The sequence below is a fragment of the Heterodontus francisci genome, chromosome 16 (genome assembly GCF_036365525.1).
Source record: "Heterodontus francisci isolate sHetFra1 chromosome 16, sHetFra1.hap1, whole genome shotgun sequence".
NCBI lineage: Eukaryota > Metazoa > Chordata > Chondrichthyes > Heterodontiformes > Heterodontidae > Heterodontus > Heterodontus francisci.
This window is the reverse complement of record NC_090386.1, coordinates 53,803,394-53,821,276: the sequence shown is the minus strand read 5'-3', so window position 1 is coordinate 53,821,276 and position 17,883 is coordinate 53,803,394. Positions and strand designations below refer to the sequence as shown.

Sequence of the window (17,883 nt, the reverse complement as noted above, 5' to 3'; positions counted from 1 at the left end):
GATGAGAACCTTTGGCGGGCCGGATCCTGGCCTGCGAGCCAAATGTTGGACAACCTTGAGCTAGAATGATTCCCGGGGTGAGGGATTACAGTTATGTGGATAGACTGGAGAAGCTGGTCTGCTGATACCAGAGAAGGCTAAGAGCAGATTTGATAGTGGTGTCTAGAATCATGAAAGGTTTAGATAGAGAAAATAAAGAGAAACTGTTTTCCATGGTTGTAGGGTTGATAATCAGAGGGCAGATTTAAGGTGATTGACAAAAGAACCAGAGGTGACATGGGGAAAACCTTTTTTTCATGCAACCTGTGTTTTTTTAATGTACTATTTTAGTCATAGAGTTGAAGCTGCTCTTGATAATGGAGTAGACGTATTACTGTAAAATTAGTGTTATTTTTAGTGACGCAATTCAACCCAAACAGAAAGTAATTTCTGTGGACCTGTCAGGAATCTGAATGTTAAACTAAACAATTTAAGTAACCCCTGTCATCATGGCAGTGACAACAACAGACTTTACTATTGTTTTTTGCTGCTTCAACATGGCTTCAACATATGACACCTAAGAGGTGTTTTGGATACTATTAAGATATTTATCCAACAGGTTAAGCAATTTATTACTTGTGCATATTTCAGTTCCCTCTGTCTGTTGGGAATCTGGTGGATATAATTATCCAACTTGTAGCACTCAGTTGGGGACATACTAGTGGAAATAAGGCATCAAGATATTGACATATCACTACAAAGTAATGTATATGCATTTCTTTGGGATTTAAAAAAAAACTTTTGTTTTCAACTCAGATCTTGCTACAAATGTAGATTACTAATGAATCTACCATAGCATTGCTCAGAAGATAGGAAACTTTATAAGAAGAATTTTCCACTATATATCACAATGAATTATAGTTAATTTCTCATGGCACTGTAATAGACATAAAGAGCTTCTTGTAACTGTATCTATGATTCTTAACCTCTCTAATGCTTTTTTGACACTCTATTTTTGTCTCTGCTATTTTTCTCTATCTTTTCTGTCGCTTAGGTGTGGAGACATTTGGTGGGTCAAAACAGACCAAGAATGGCTTGGGATGGCCTCAGACACCGGAAACATCAGAAGAATGTATGATGGCATGAAGAGAGCTCTTGGGCCAACCATCAAGAAGATCGCCCCCCCTCAAATCTAAATCGGGGGTCATAATCACTGACCAACACAAACAGATGGACCGCTGGGTTGAGCACTACCTAGAACTGTACTCCAGGGAGAATGCTGTCACTGAGACTGCCCTCAATGCAGCCCAGCCTCTACCAGTCATGGATGAGCTGGACATACAGCCAACCAAATCGGAACTCAGTGATGCCATTGATTCTCTAGCCAGCGGAAAAGCCCCTGGGAAGGACAGCATTACCCCTGAAATAATTAAGAGTGCCAAGCCTGCTATACTCTCAGCACTACATGAACTGCTATGCCTGTGCTGGGACAAGGGAGCAGTACCCCAGGACATGCGCGATGCCAACATCATCACCCTCTATAAAAACAAAGGTGACCGCGGTGACTGCAACAACTACCGTGGAATCTCCCTGCTCAGCATAGTGGGGAAAGTCTTTGCTCGAGTCGCTCTGAACAGGCTCCAGAAGCTGGCCGAGCGCGTCTACCCTGAGGCACAGTGTGGCTTTCGTGCAGAGAGATCGACCATTGACATGCTGTTCTCCCTTCGTCAGATACAGGAGAAATGCCGTGAACAACAGATGCCCCTCTACATTGCTTTCATTGATCTCACCAAAGCCTTTGACCTCGTCAGCAGACGTGGTCTCTTCAGACTACTAGAAAAGATCGGATGTCCACCAAAGCTACTAAGTATCATCACCTCATTCCATGACAATATGAAAGGCACGATTCAACATGGTGGCTCCTCATCAGAGCCCTTTCCTATCCTGAGTGGTGTGAAACAGGGCTGTGTTCTCGCACCCACACAGTTTGGGATTTTCTTCTCCCTGCTGCTTTCACATGCGTTCAAATCCTCTGAAGAAGGAATTTTCCTCCACACAAGATCAGGGGGCAGGTTGTTCAACCTTGCCCGTCTAAGAGCGAAGTCCAAAGTACGGAAAGTCCTCATCAGGGAACTCCTCTTTGCTGACGATGCTGCTTTAACATCTCACACTGAAGAGTGCCTGCAGAGTCTCATCGACAGGTTTGCGTCTGCCTGCAATGAATTTGGCCTAAACATCAGCCTCAAGAAAACGAACATCATGGGGCAGGACGTCATAAATGCTCCATCCATCAATATTGGCGACCACGCTCTGGAAGTGGTTCAAGAGTTCACCTACCTAGGCTCAACTATCACCAGTAACCTGTCTCTAGATGCAGAAATCAACAAGCGCATGGGTAAGGCTTCCACTGCTATGTCCAGACTGGCCAAGAGAGTGTGGGAAAATGGCGCACTGACACGGAACACAAAAGTCCGAGTGTATCAGGCCTGTGTCCTCAGTACCTTGCTCTACGGCAGCGAGGCCTGGACAACGTATGCCAGCCAAGAGCGACGTCTCAATTCATTCCATCTTCGCTGCCTTCGGAGAATACTTGGCATCAGGTGGCAGGACTATATCTCCAACACAGAAGTCCTTGAAGCGGCCAACACCCCCAGCTTATACACACTACTGAGTCAGCGGCGCTTGAGATGGCTTGGCCATGTGAGCCGCATGGAAGATGGCAGGATCCCCAAAGACACATTGTACAGCGAGCTCGCCACTGGTATCAGACCCACCGGCCGTCCCTGTCTCCGCTATAAAGACGTCTGCAAATGCGACATGAAATCGTGTGACATTGATCACAAGTCGTGGGAGTCAGTTGCCAGCATTCGCCTGAGCTGGCGGGCAGCCATAAAGACAGGGCTAAATTGTGGCGAGTCGAAGAGACTTAGTATTTGCAGGAAAAAAGACAGAGGCGCAAGGGGAGAGCCAACTGTGCAACAGCCCCGACAAACAAATTTCTCTGCAGCACCTGTGGAAGAGCCTGTCACTCCAGAATTGGCCTTTATAGCCACTCCAGGCGCTGCTTCACAAACCACTGACCACCTCCAGGCGCATATCCATTGTCTCTCGAGATAAGGAGGCCCAAAGAAAGAAAGGTGTGGAGACATTTGGTGGGTCAAAACAGACCAAGAATGGCTTGGGATGGGTTACGAATGATCCTGGATGATGGGGGCAAACTGCTGAAAAGAGCATGAGATGCTTGCTGAGTCAGACCAGTATAGGCAACATATCAGACCAAAGCACTGCAGGGAGCATGGGAAGCAGGTTGGGTCAGGTTGTCAAAGGGATTGTGAGGTCTTGCCATGACAACATGTACGGACGCATCACAAAGTAAAAACAGGAAATAAAGTCCAATGCAATAAGTCAAGCTCCAGCCAAGTACTCCAAATTTAGATGCAGGTTCCTAACATCGGGAGGGATGTCTCTGCAAGAAAAATATTTTCCAGGCATTCACAGCATAATAATGGAACCTTGAGTAATAAGAAGCACTTTCGTTTTGAATTGTTTAATTTTTTTATGTGTTTCTTTTGTTACAATGCTACTTACAAGGGCACCTTTTCAGCTAGTTACAAAATTAAAATGGTGGTTCAAACATAGATAACACAGTTATTTGAGCAATTTTTATGAGTCAGTTTTTATTACTTACCAGTTTGGGATTAGTAGCTTTGAAAATAAATGGAACCATTTGATTGCTCAGTTTTTTTGGCGCTTACTCACTTCCTATTGGTACTTACTGGCTGAATTGAATTGCTTTTGATTTGTTTATGTTTAGTCATTTGGATAATTGGTTGAAATAAGCTCAGATCTGTTAAGTTACCAATCATTACTTTTTGCCCAATATGTTTATGATGCTTATGAGGTGTGATTATTATTTGAGGTGTGATTTTTTGATGTCTGACACCAAAGAGACCACATTTTTTGGTGTGATGTGAAAGACATGCTAGAGGTAAGACTTTTAGTTAAATAATGTGCCCAACAGTATTTTAAAAATATGCATTATCATGCTAGCCATAATGCTCTTGTGAATTCATAAGTTCCAGTTAGTAAAGTTCATTATTGTACTGAACTGATCTTGACATAGTCTTTTGTTGAAAATGAAGCTTTCACTTGTTGTAGCTTTGTGTAATATCATAAATTATTTGTTACAGGAGGAGAGCCAGAACTTACTACAATGCAGCTTATGATAGCCAACAGATCATAGTGCTGCTCCAATGACATCTCGTCATGTTTTATTTCAGGAGTCTAATGTGTACAAATGGTCCCATAAGCAACAGATAGCAGTGACCTTTGATGTTTTCACTTGCATATCAACAACAAATTACAGCTATATAAAAAATAACCCACTCAGAAGAAAGCTATTCTGGGCAGTAATGAAAGAATTTGGAGTGATGACTAGCAGGGGTTCTAGTAGGTGATATCACCCACTCATTCCCCACCCCCACACCCAGCAAAACCCAGACTTTTTCAAAAACCCAGCACAACTGGATCGCACCTCAATTCCACTGCCAATGGTGCTGATTATGCCCCGAATCCTAAAACATCACTCACATCACTCATTTTCAAGGTCAGTTTTCTTAAACTGAATATATTTGCTTGAAACAACACACTAGAGGGAGCTGCAGAGCTGCAGTTAGAATGTGGATATTTGTAATTATAATTTAGCTCCTAAAGAGAATTATACATGCTAATTTCAAATAACGAACCCTGGTTATAACAAACAGTTGGTTTTAAATATCCCAGTGACATGACATTATTGGTGGAGTGACCAGTGCACAGTCCTGTCCACAAACAGCAAGCCAAATCCAATCCAGCCAATTACCACCTCATCAGTCTACTCTTGATCATCAGCAAAGTGATGGAAGGTGTTGTCGACATTGCTATTAAGCAGCACTCACACAGCAATAATCTGCTCACCGATGTTCAGTTTGGGTTCTGCCAGGGTCACTCGACTCCAGACCTCATTACAGCCTTGGTTCAAATATGAATAAAAGAGCTGAACTCAAGAGGTGAGGTGAGAGTGACTGCCCTTGACATCAAGGCAGCATTTGACTGTGTGTGGCATCAAAGAACACTAGCAAAATTGAAGTCAATGGGAATAAGGGGGACACCTCTCCACTGGTTGGAGTCATATCTAGGAAGGAAGATGGTTGTGGTTGTTGGAGGCCGAACATTTAAGCCCCACGACATCACTGCAAGAGTTCCTCAAGGTAATATACTAGGCTCCACCATCTTCAGCTGCTTCATTAATGATCTTCCCTTCATCATAAGGTCAGAGGTGGGGATGTTTGCTGATAATTGTACTGTGTTCAGTACCATTAATGATTCCTCAGATACTGAAGCCATCCTGGTCCACCTGCAGCAAGATCTGGACAACATTCAGGTTTTGGTCGATAAGTGGCAAGTAACATTCACGCCACTCAATTGCCAAGCAATGACCATCTCCAACAAGAGTGAATCTAACCATCTTCCCTTGACATTCAATGGGGTTACCATTGCTGATTTCTCCCACCATCAACATCCAGAAACTTAACTGGACCAACCATATAAATACTGTGGGTACAACAGTAGGTCAGAGGCTGGGAATTCTGCGGCGAGTAACTCACCTCCTGACTCCCCAAAGCCTGTCCACCATCTGCAAGTGTGATGGAGTCTGCAGTTTGCGAGACCAATGAAGGAGCATGTGCAGATTGTTGTCTGAACAGATGAATTGTTGAATTGTTAGGTGCACAAACTCTGGTTTCAAAGCTTGTTTTTTTTGAGACAGACCCTAACTTTAAAGTGAAGCTAAAAACATCAGGGTTCTGGGAAGTCAAAGCTATTTGGAACTAGATAAGACACAGAGTCATGTGACCAGAGGCATGTGACTAGAGCTATCCAAGCTTAGATGACAAGATTGCATAGTGGCAGCAGATTGCAGGCTGTTTTGCAGACAAGCTGCTGCGACAGGAAGCTGGTTCTAGAAGCTGGTCACAAGTTGCAGCAGCTTCTTTTGGTAACTTAAAGAACTTCTGGTGAATCCATGCCATCAAGATGGTTGTGAGCAGAGCAGAGGAGGTCTGAGAGGTGACAAGACCAAAACTTTAAAGGGAAGACTGCAACACTCGCTATCGACAAGAAGGTATTAAATTGGCGACTGCATCTTAGAAAACAGAAGCTGGAAACCTACCTGAAGAACTTCAGAGTTTTGCAGACGTTTGTGGCTGTTTGGTGCCATATATACTGAGTGGACTGCCCAATAAATCCATGAGATCTGTCTTTGTTGTATCTGACAATTAATGTGTAATCTGTAAACTATTTATATTTATTGTAATTTGACTATTAATTCATGTTTAATTTATATTGATTTTTGTTTGATTGTTAAAGTAAAGTTTTTTAAAGTGAAAATTTGTCTGTTTAGTTTTTTTTATTGGGGTCATTTGGTAAATTCGGTTCTTTTGGTTGTTGATCTCCACGGGGATCATAACACAAGGCTCAAGTCAGGTGTGTGATGGAAAATTCCCCCCTTGCCTGGATGAGTGCAGCTCCAACAATACTCAAGATGCTCGGCACCATCCAGGACAAAGCAACCCAATTGATTGGCACCCCATCCACCAACTTAAATATTCACTTCCTCCACCACCAGCGCACAGTGGCAGCAGTGTCTACCATATACAAGATACAGTGCAGGAACACACCAAGCCTCCTTCGACAGCATCTTCCACACCTGCAACCTCTACCACCTAGGAGGACAAGGGCAGCATATGCATGGGATCATCACCACCTGCAGGTTCTCCTCCAAGCCACACACCATCCTAGTTTGGAACTATATCACTGTTCTTCACTGTCACTGGGTCAAAAACCTGGAACTCCCCTCCTAACAGCACTGCGGGCATCACTACACGAGATAGACTGCAGCGGTTCTAGGAGGTGGCTCACTGCCACCTTTTCAAGGCAATTAGGGATGGGTAACAATGATGGCCTTACCAGTGATGCTCACATCCTATGAAAGAATAAAAAAAGCTGATTTTTTTTTTCAATGGAAATCAGCCCTATTACAATGAACATTTAAGCAGCATCGAGATAGATCCAGCGGTGAACTTCAAGCTGCGGTTAATTCAAAGACAACCAATTGTATTGTGAATCCCACATGACTTATGCATTCATTGCCTTTTAATGTATATCTATAGACAAACTGAACTGAGGCAACGGATGTTGAGAGGCAACTACAATGAGGAAACAGGCATATGTGTGAAGATGGTGAGTAAGAGATTTCCTTTGTCTCTGAAAACAAAACTTCAAATCATTAATGATTTGGATCATAAAGGAAACTCGCAAGCCACAATCTGCAAAGAACTCAGCATGCCAAATAGAACTGTTGCAATTGTGTGGACTAACAAAGAAAACAACAAGTCTGCTATCATTGAAGAACGTTGATCGAGAGAAAACAAATTCATACAGTGAGTTTTGAGGTCTTGCTGAAGGAGTCTATTGCTGGTTTAAAACAGCCAGAGAGAGTAAAACAATATTATTGAAGCAGTGGCATTGAGTTGTGGAGAGCTTGAGGACATGGAAGGCACAGAAACAGTTGTTCCTTCACTGGATGAGTTTAGAAAGGCATTATCTGAAACTGAGGATCCTTTTGCAATGATTAAAATAATAGAGAAAACCACAAATAATATGAAACACAGTATACTGTGCAGTTTTTTTAAATATAAAGAACTGATGTTTAATTCAAATTGGTCATTTCTTTATTTTTCATATGCAGCAAAAGGCCAAAAACTACTATGCTGAACACCCTGATATACCTTGGGTCTGTCGAACCCAAGCAGGTTCATTATAGTGAAGTTTGCATATACATTATATATACATATAAAATATTGAAACGAAAAGCAATGCTATTAAGTATGAGAAGATCATTTTTAGTATAAAATAATTTTATCAAGTTAATCCTTTCACTTGTTTGCCTCAGTCTCAAGTGGGATGTGAAAGTTTAACAGAGTCTGATTAGAATACAATATGACTAGAAACTTCTTGTCACCTTTTGGTGCACAAATGAAATTGCAGAATTTTAATTGAACATTTTATAGAATATAATTTACTCTATTTTAAAAGAATGTATTAATTTCAACATAATTAACTGTAAAATCGTTGAAATTATGAAAGGGCTTGTTTTTAACACCAGGAATGTATTTTTTGGATGCTGTGTTGAAAGTTTCCTTTGGCTATTTATATATGACAGAGAAGGCTAACGTGATCGTTTCGTATTTTATCATTGTGTGTGTAAAATTAATATGGGAGAAGGTTTAATTTTACTATTGAGAACATTATCTGCAGAGTTGTAAATTATTCCTAATCAAGTTAAGAGCATCAATGGGGATTTACAATACTAAAAAATAACCAGTAGATGTCACCCTTGGCAGTATCTGAAAAAACAATAAACCTATTCCATATGAGCAACTGTTAAAAAAAACTCCATTCAGTATAATAAAGTAATTAGTGTTAAGATCTAATTGGCAAAGCTTATTTTGTTGTTAGTACAAAAAATTATCAATTAGCTCATTCTGTAAATTTCCCAACTTTTACAAAATTGTAAAATCTCCCACTGTGCTAATCACAATTATTAAAACTAAATTGTTGCACCTAAAGGTATAAGCAAGAAAAATAGCAAAGGACCATTTGTTTCAACTCTACTGTAATTCCATCTCATTAACATAAAACATAGATTCTTCATAAACATAATTGGTTAAATGGTGTGCATCTACTGGCATAAACACCTCATTTATGCATGATGTATCTTGGACTATAGAAATGATTGTATTGAATATGAATGCCACTTCTGAATTCAGCAATGGATTCATATTAACGAAAACATTCTGGAGCATAATTTTGTGGTCAGTAAATTTGATTATTTCAATATTACATCAATTTTAAAACATTGTGATCAATCTGACATGCACAGAAACTTATCACTATGCTTAATAATTTTCAAAACAAACTACTAAGAAATCAGTATAGTAGAGTTTCTGTTGCTTGATATGGGATGCTCATTTCCCTTGTAGGTGCATACTCAACATAGAACATAGATAGAACATAGAACATAGAAAATACAGCACAGAACAGGCCCTTCGGCCCACGATGTTGTGCCGATCCTTTGTCCTCTGTCAAGGACAATTTAATCTATACCCCATCGAACCCTAATTTTTTTTTTATTCGTTCGGGAGATGTGGGTGTTGCTGGCTAAGCCAGCATTTGTTGCCCGTCCCTAATTGTCCTTGAGAGCTGGGGTAATGAGCTGGTGTTTAACCAGCTAGAAGCATGTAGCTTACCAGCACAAAGCACTGGTAAGTTTCCTGCTGCTTGTCCACTTATGATCTGCTAAAACTTTGGGTTGTAATGGGTCCCATCAATGACCCAGGCCATTAGTCAAGCATCCACAAGCATTCACTCCCTCCACCATCGCGCACGGTGGCAGCAGTGTGTACCATCTACAAGATGCATTGCAGCAATGTACCAAGTCTCTTTAAGCAGCACCTTCCAAGCCCATGACCTCTACCACCTAGAAGGACAAGGGCAGCAAATGCATGGGAACACCAACACCTGCAAGTTCCCCTCCAAACCACACACCATCCTGACTTGGAACTATATGGCCATTCCTTCACTGTCACTGGGTAAAAATCCTGGAACTCCCTTCCTAACAGCAGTGTGGGTGTACCTACCCCACATGGATTGCAGCAGTTCAAGAAGGAGGCTCACCACCACCTTCTCAAGGGCAATTAGGGATGGGGAATAAATGCTGGCCTAGCCAGCGATACCCACATCCCATGAACCAATAAAAAAAACAATGACACCATAGTGTACTACAGACCTATCTGGCCTCAAGTAATGGTTGACCAAGCCTGTCACAGAGCATTAAACAGCATTGACTTAGTTCCAAGCTTCCATTGCCATTAACCATCGTGATCCCAAAGAAACACTACTCATTCCTGCCCCCCACCCAGCCACCCACATACACATAGATGATTGCCCCTAATTGAGCATCAGTAACTGAAAATTGTAGAGTTGAGTTCTCACCAGACAAACAGCAGGTATCAGGATCATCTCATCATTAAGAATATGAGTGCATTGCTGTCACCCTGCTCATTACAGGAAGAACACACTATTGCTTGGGAACAGCCAGCGTTCTAACCCCCTTGTTAGTCCAGTGATGAAAATGGCAAATGCAGTGAACTAGAATCCCAAAGAGTCTATCAGCAACTGAATTCTTCCAGAAATGCCTGAAACTCACCTTATGGCACCATCCAACTGAAGATTGCTGAAGACATTGAACAACATGATAAATAATGTACAACCTTACCTCATTGATTTTTTTATTTCCAAAATATGCTTTATTCATAAAAATCTGTATTGATCTTTTGACTGAGAATGTTGTGTAAACTTACAACCTACCCTAGGGCTTCCCCATGGAAACGAAATCAAGTCTCCTGCTTCGAGCCACCTCTCAGTAACTAGAAATGTCATTTGCATCTGAGGATTGGAATGTTGCTAAATATTACATAACCAAAATTGGAATTAAACTGCAACATGTACCATTTTATATTTACATTCTTGTCTGTTTCAGAAAACCAACAGAGGTATCTGCACATTGTTTTGAAAGAAAACTACATTGGACACTGCTCGAGAGTCATCACACATCATTGACGTGTTAATGAAGAGATAGCTTCCTTAAACTGCCTGCCTTTAACGATTATTTTCTTCTTAGTTTTACACGATCTGAAAACGTTAATACTAATACTACAATTTAATCGTTATTCTAATTCTGCCATTTTTAAGAAACTCCTTTTGAAATGCTAACCCATTTTAACAGGTCCGCCGTCCAAACGTGGCTTTGCTCGCGATTTCTGCAGCCTGCCTTGAAAACAATTTTGTTTTAAGCTATTATAGTCTCAAACTCTGGTGTCATCTGAATGAGAAACAAAGAACATCTTTAATAATACTGGGATTATCTGTAAATGTCTTAGTTAATCCGGAGATTTTGCGACGCTGATTCAAAGGGTTAATGCGGAATCTCCTCGACCACCTGCCCTTTCTCTGCTGTTGTATCCACTCCAGCCCAAGTACCCAACATCGGAATACCTTTCACTGCCTGCACCTGTCCTGAAGCGTCTGGCTTATCTGTCCTCCCACCTGGATGACATCAGCAGCAGAACGCCAGGCAGGTGCATCCTGTCCCTACACGTGGCTCGGAGCCTGGGGAATGTCTTGCAGGAAATCTGAGTCACAAGCCAATGTTTTGTTTGTCTGCATGGAATTCTGTACGTGCCAAAGAAGAATCAGTTACTGCTCTTTAAACAAGCAAGATGTGACTTGCATGGCATCCCTAGTATTATATCTATTTTGCTCTTTGAATTCAGGCTGTAAAGGTAGTCAAACAGAAGACGAGGTCTATTTAGCTTGAATTGTGATGCAAACAAAATGAATCAATGTTTGCAGAAAATTACGCCTTTAAGTTTTCCAGGAATGGACTGAGAGCGTCTCGCATTCAAAATCACGCGCATTAAATACCTTTAGCAAACTCGGGACTGTATTCAACAAATCAGCATATAGGAAAGACCCCACTTTTCCCATCTCTGGGTCACTTTATAGTTAAAGTACGATGAAGAATACAGTTCGGTTTTCAGGTGTCGAGGGTTAGGCAGTTGCAACATCATACAAGTGTCTGAAGTGTATTTAGAAACATGCTAACCCAGACAATGTTATTTTATAATAATCGTCATCGGCTTATATTTTTAACGGGACAATCTTGTACAGCTCAAGGGTGCAGATGGATGCACGCCTGATTTCGGTTCTGAAGTGAATTACCTATCTAATACAAATGTCCTTCATTCAGACTTATAACTGTATACAGTTGCCAACTGGGAGAAACGGAGCGAGCGGTGGCGGCGCAGTTATTCAGCTATCTGTGCGGTACAGGCAACGTTACCAGATTTACGCGAGGAACTACACGTCTCAATTTACAGTTTCAGTTTTTTTTTAAAGGAATGTAACACACGCAGTAACCATTCTCAAAGCAAATAATTAATACCCGTCGCTTGGAAGCGCTTGCGTCGAAAAGAGTCCTGGCAACTTTGAATGGAGGTTTGACAAATTGACAACTGACAGCACTCGGATTTGCAACTCAAATGTAGCAATAATCAGATCAAGGCAAACTGGGAGAGAATTGGCTAGTTGGTGCTTTAGTTCAATAACAGATTTCTTGCCCTTTGCAGTATTAAACATCTCATGTTTGATATTAAAATCGAAGAGACTCCTCAAAATTGTTTGACTTCTGGTTATAAGTAGTCATTTGTTTTAGTCATTCCTCTCTTTCATCGCCCAAATCTATAACGTTGAATTTTAATACCCGAGTGCACAATCTGTACTAAAATGCCTAAACTAACAATTTGCAAATGGCAATTTGGAGCTCATTCTCTTCCTGAACGGCTGTGAACTGTTGCTCTTGTGCTAAGGGCTTATTCCGCCCAGACAATGGGGCTTCGATCGGTCTGTTAATGTCATTCAGTCTTTCTCGGGGAGTCTGTGCAGTGAGATCCTGAGGTTTGCAGCTTTTCCAAACACCTGTTGGGAGCAGATCCTGACGCTAAAGCCCCTCCTTGTCTCGCGGCTTCCCTTGGTGCCTCTATCCGATTGGACGGCGATGGGACAAATCCAAGTTATTCCTCCTCCTCCAGCCGGCTCCTGAACCCAATATTTACACCAGATCGCGCACATTTTCCACAAGTGCATTAAAAGAACGAGGTGGATTCAATCGAGGCATTGCTGTTTAAACGACTTGGAGACATTAGGCGACCCGGAATCTCAAGATGCCCAGGTCCTTCCTTATTAAGAAGCATTTCTCGACCACCAAAAAACCAAACTACAGCGAACTAGACAGCCAGACAGGTAAAGGGACCGTCTGATACACATTAATTACATTTATCATCTGTTTTCGATGTTGTTAGCGATGAATGGTATTTTGATTTATTGTTATAATTATTGGATGTAATTTACTCCAAAATAGTGAAACGGCAATGTAAATTTACCACGTTACCAAATGGAAAGGGTGTTGTGGACTGTACATTAAAGTTGGGATTTTAAAAAACGCAAAGCCTTTGCCTGGGGCATGTTTAACATGACTGCGATAGGCAGCATCGACATGACCTGCACAAATGTTGTTGCTTCCGATTTATTATGCGAGTTTTGAAAGCAATAAACTCATACTTTATAAATCTGGGGGCCGTGTATGTCTCATTTATTTGTTATCAGTTGGCACAAAACAGGTCAGTTATGAGAAGCTCGGATATGTTTCCCCATTCGTTGATACTTATGCTGTTCTTCATTTCAGTGATTATCTCTCCATTTCTTTATGAGAAATACCCGAGCCCAGTCATCCCCCAGCCGGAAATCCTCAGTTCCGGAGCTTATTACCCCGCCATCGTGTGGGATACAGGATTGATCTCAAGCCTCTGCTCTGCTGAAATCGACCTTTCCAATAAGCAAAGCGACCCCCCTTCGGCGGACAACGCCAAACGACGCAAACCTCACGACCTCGCATCCCTATCGAGCGAGGAAGAGGATGGGAAGACATCGGACCCTCCCAGTCCCGACTCTTCGGCAACAGAAGCGGAGAAATTTCAGTGTAATCAGTGCAACAAGTCCTATTCGACTTTTGCCGGACTCTCCAAACACAAGCAGCTACACTGCGAGAGCCAGACCAGGAAATCCTTTAACTGCAAGTACTGTGAGAAGGAGTACGTGAGTTTGGGAGCCCTGAAGATGCACATCCGGAGCCACACGCTGCCCTGCGTTTGCAAAATCTGTGGCAAGGCCTTCTCCAGACCCTGGTTGCTCCAAGGACACATCCGCACACACACTGGTGAGTATTGCAAGCCTTGGGCGCGGGTTCGAACAAATCAACTTTTCTACCCACGAAACCGTTCTTGGGGATGGGAGATTTAACCATGCGTGGAACTTTTTAATTGGGAAATTTCCAGCCAAAGTGATATTTCTCTACCTTTTTTATTCCTTGCCGGTGCAGTAAATTAGCAGGTGACTCTCACAAACCTGTGGGTGTTTTATAGCAGAGCACGTTAGCTGAGGTATATTTATGTAACTGCTGACCTGTGCAAGCCCGTGTAGCCTTCATATGAAGTGCCATTTCATGGATATTTAACCTACCATAGTGAGAAAGAAATGTAAATCGTCTCTGTATTAGGTTCTACGAAATATTCCATTACAGTTGCCCAACATGCCATTTTATTTAAAACGTAGTTGAGCGCGTTTGCATTTTGTGTGTTTTTTTTGCTTTGCATGGTCATTCTAGTGAAAATAGCCCACTCTTCACTATATATTTGAATTTGTATATGATTAACGTATTTCACATATAACTTACTTCCCTTTGAATTAGTACAAAAGACACACATGGTGCAATAAAACCACCTTTCAGCCAAAACATTGTTGGTGGCTTTCCAGGCTGCGTTTTTGTTCCATACATTGTCTCTGGCAGCAAAAAGAGGATGTTCTTAGTGGGAAACAAAAAGACCCTGTTGTGATTCTTCGTTTCACCACTATTGCATTTAATTCCTTTTGAGTGGTGGTGTTGTCCTGCGGAGGGCCATGTATGTGAATGGTTGACAGACATGGGGCAGGTGCATTGATGTAGCAGTGCAGTTTGTACAGTGCACCTGTTACAGTACACTGCGGGCACAGCTATAGACTCCAGCTGTCACCTATTGGGGCCATCAGTTTTAAATACAAGAATTATCACTTTTCACAATGCAGCCTCTCCAGATCTATTTATCAGCTCCTGGCATGGGTTAATTCCCACTTTGTTGTTGATTTCACACCTTCTTAAGTAACATCAAATGCCCTCAAAGGAATTAGTTAAAGAAAACATTTTCCATTTTGCCTTGTAAATTGACCTTTAATCACAGTCTCTTTGAAGATACAGTTCTTAAGTATGGGTTCCAACTTTTTTCTCCCTCTTAAGGACAGGTGGTTTACTAGCTTCATATTTTGTTAAAGATTTAATATTAACCCTTATTTTGTTGCTGATTCAGCAATACACTGTTTAATTAGCCATGTCAAAAACATCTATTATACAATTTAGGACATACTAAAAAAAAGTGCTCTTTTAAGTCTGTGATCTCTGATGTTACATCTGTTGTTAATATAATTCGATGTAACTATTTCCTATCTTAAAATATGTTTGGCTGCATTGAACTCGTAGTGCAAGAATCAACATTTCAAATATTAAATGATTGATTTAAATTGTTTAAATATTCACCCTTTGTCACTGCTCAAAATATTTATTGGTTTCTATATACATGTTTTTATCTTGGGGTAAAATAGAATGGAGAAAACATAATTGAATAAATGTATTTTTAAATGAGATTGCCAAGTGTTTATAATAAGAAAAAACCTGAAGGAATCGATTAACCTCCAAAATTCAGAGTTGCTTATTTTTTTCTGCACATTTCTTTAGGAGAGAAACCCTTTTCCTGCCCTCATTGCAACAGAGCCTTTGCAGATCGATCCAACCTCAGAGCCCACCTGCAGACTCACTCAGATGTCAAAAAATATCAGTGCAAAAACTGCTCCAAGACTTTCTCCAGAATGTCTCTTCTTCACAAACACGAAGAAACGGGATGCTGTGCAGCTCGCTGAAAAAAAATGGTCTTTCAAAGCAAGAACTGTTGTATGCATTTCAGCCCGTTTCATATTGGTAACAGTCTGAATCTCTTATGCTGGCCTACGCCTATTATTATTTATTATTATTAGAGCATAAATATTAACATTCTGTTTTTGTATATCAAGGCTACCACCTTTTTGGGGGGGAGGACCGGACAGGCTGGCTCTTTTAGGGACTCCTTAACGGAATCTCAAGAACATTCAGTATTTGATTCAGTATAACCCACTAAAAAGAGTTTGTCTCTAATGGTGTAACTATGCAATAAAATGTATTTTTCTGAGGGCTGCTGGCATAAAATGTTCTCAGTGGAACAGTGAAGCACTGCAATGTGTAAAAATTTGTGCAGTGGGTTTAGCAGACATCACTTGCTATCTGAAACAAAATTCCTGTTTACGGGCAAGCTGTGTGCTGAAGCACCTGTTTAATATGAACCTTAACAACTGCTTTTCAGTAGAAGTGTAACTAATGGCAAGCAGTTGTCACATGTTACAATACAGGGCTTAGCAAAATGCCTGACTATTGACAGGTGTGTGCCAAAAGACTTTTTATGGCTATTGACAGGTGCCTGGTGAATGCATCTTTTTCTATACAGTGTTTGTACACAATTGTCACAATATATATTTGTTTACATTACAAGGGTACACTGGGTATTACTTTGTATACTGTAATTTTTTAAGTGACAGTTTTGTATTGCTGAGACTTTAACAGGTACATTATGTAAAGAATATGTAATAAAATTTTTACATTTAACAAAATGTGAAGTATTTCATGGAGGTCGTATAAGAAATATCAGTGAACACTGTAGGTTACCTGTTTACTACATGTCTGATAATCCAAACAAAATGCATGGTTCTAATATTCCAAAATACATCAAAGCAGGCAGTATAGTTCAACTATATAATGTTTGATAATTTAAATTCATTTGTTAAATGGTAAGATCCAACCCGTGTCGTGTGATGTAATTTCTAAAGATTGTAAGATATTTCAGTTTCTCCTTTACATGGATCAACAATTGATAATCTTTTCCAAGTTATGCTTTCATAAATACAAATTAAACTCAAAGTTTAAATGTGCATATCTGCAAGGTTCCAAGTTCAAGTCCCACTCCGGGGCTTGAGCACAAAAATTAAGGCTGCCATTCCAGTGCAGTACCGAGGGAGTGCTGCACAGTTGGAGGTGCCATTTTTCTGCTTTCTCGGTGGATGTAAAAGATTTTATGGCGCTATTTCGAAGAAGAGCAGGAGAGTTATCCCCAGTGTCCTGCCTAGTATTTATCCCTCAATCAATATCACAAAAACAGATTATCTGGTCATTATCACATTGATGTTTGTGGGAGTTTGCTGTGCACAAATTGGCTGCCACATTTCCTGCATTACAACAGTGACTACATCTCAAGAAGTACTTCACTGGCGATAGAGTGTTTTGAGACATGCGGTGGTCATGAAAGGCACTAAATAAATGCAAGTCTTTCTTCATCAAACTTAGTATAGTATTAGTTCAGGTCAGATTTCCGAATTTATCAGCTGAAACTGGTTAGTTTCAATCCTAAACACTAGATCTGAGTAGGTTATGCTTAACTGGTATCCAGTGAATTATTGAAGATTTGCATTCCGAGTTCCCAAGATCTGCAGCAAGCTTTGTTTCTGCTATATTGCTGCCAAGTCTCCACTCAAATAAAAGCTCACAGTATTCAACTGTTGGCAACCAATTGTATCATTATATTTTACAATGTTGTGAAGCTGGACTTATTACATAATTGGTTAAATCAATTTACTGACGCAAACACCACAGCTGGAAGCCATCAATAGCTTCTTGGGAAATGATGATGACTGATCTCAATTGTTCTGACTGGAAGAGAGTTAAGAGTTCACAAAAATAAAACACGTATGTTTGGACCAGCACTTAGTCTATCAGATTTGATTTACCCCTCTTCCCTGCTGTCTTCACTGACATATACTGGCTCCTGGGCACTCAATGCCTCAAATTTAAAGTTCTTGTCACATGTCTATGTCCTGACATGGCCTCAGTCCTCCCCGTCTCTGTATCTCCTACTCCACAAACTCTCACTTTCTCTAACTCTGCCCTCTTGTGCATCATCCTCCATTTGCACCACCATTGGCAGATGTGTCTTAAGCTGCTCTCACTGGAATTCTCTC

The 17,883-nt window shown here is 40.9% G+C and overlaps 1 protein-coding gene across 1 annotated transcript; it reads left to right on the top strand.

Moving 5' to 3' along the window:
• The first annotated feature begins 11,926 nt into the window (after nt 1–11,926).
• Nucleotides 11,927–16,471, top strand: LOC137378104 (protein snail homolog Sna-like). The gene is made up of 3 exons (XM_068048199.1): nt 11,927–12,939; nt 13,382–13,912; nt 15,521–16,471. Exons 1-3 carry the CDS (start codon nt 12,861–12,863, stop codon nt 15,700–15,702), a joined length of 792 nt encoding a protein of 263 aa, XP_067904300.1. The 5' UTR covers nt 11,927–12,860; the 3' UTR covers nt 15,703–16,471.
• Nucleotides 16,472–17,883: the final 1,412 nt, after the last annotated feature.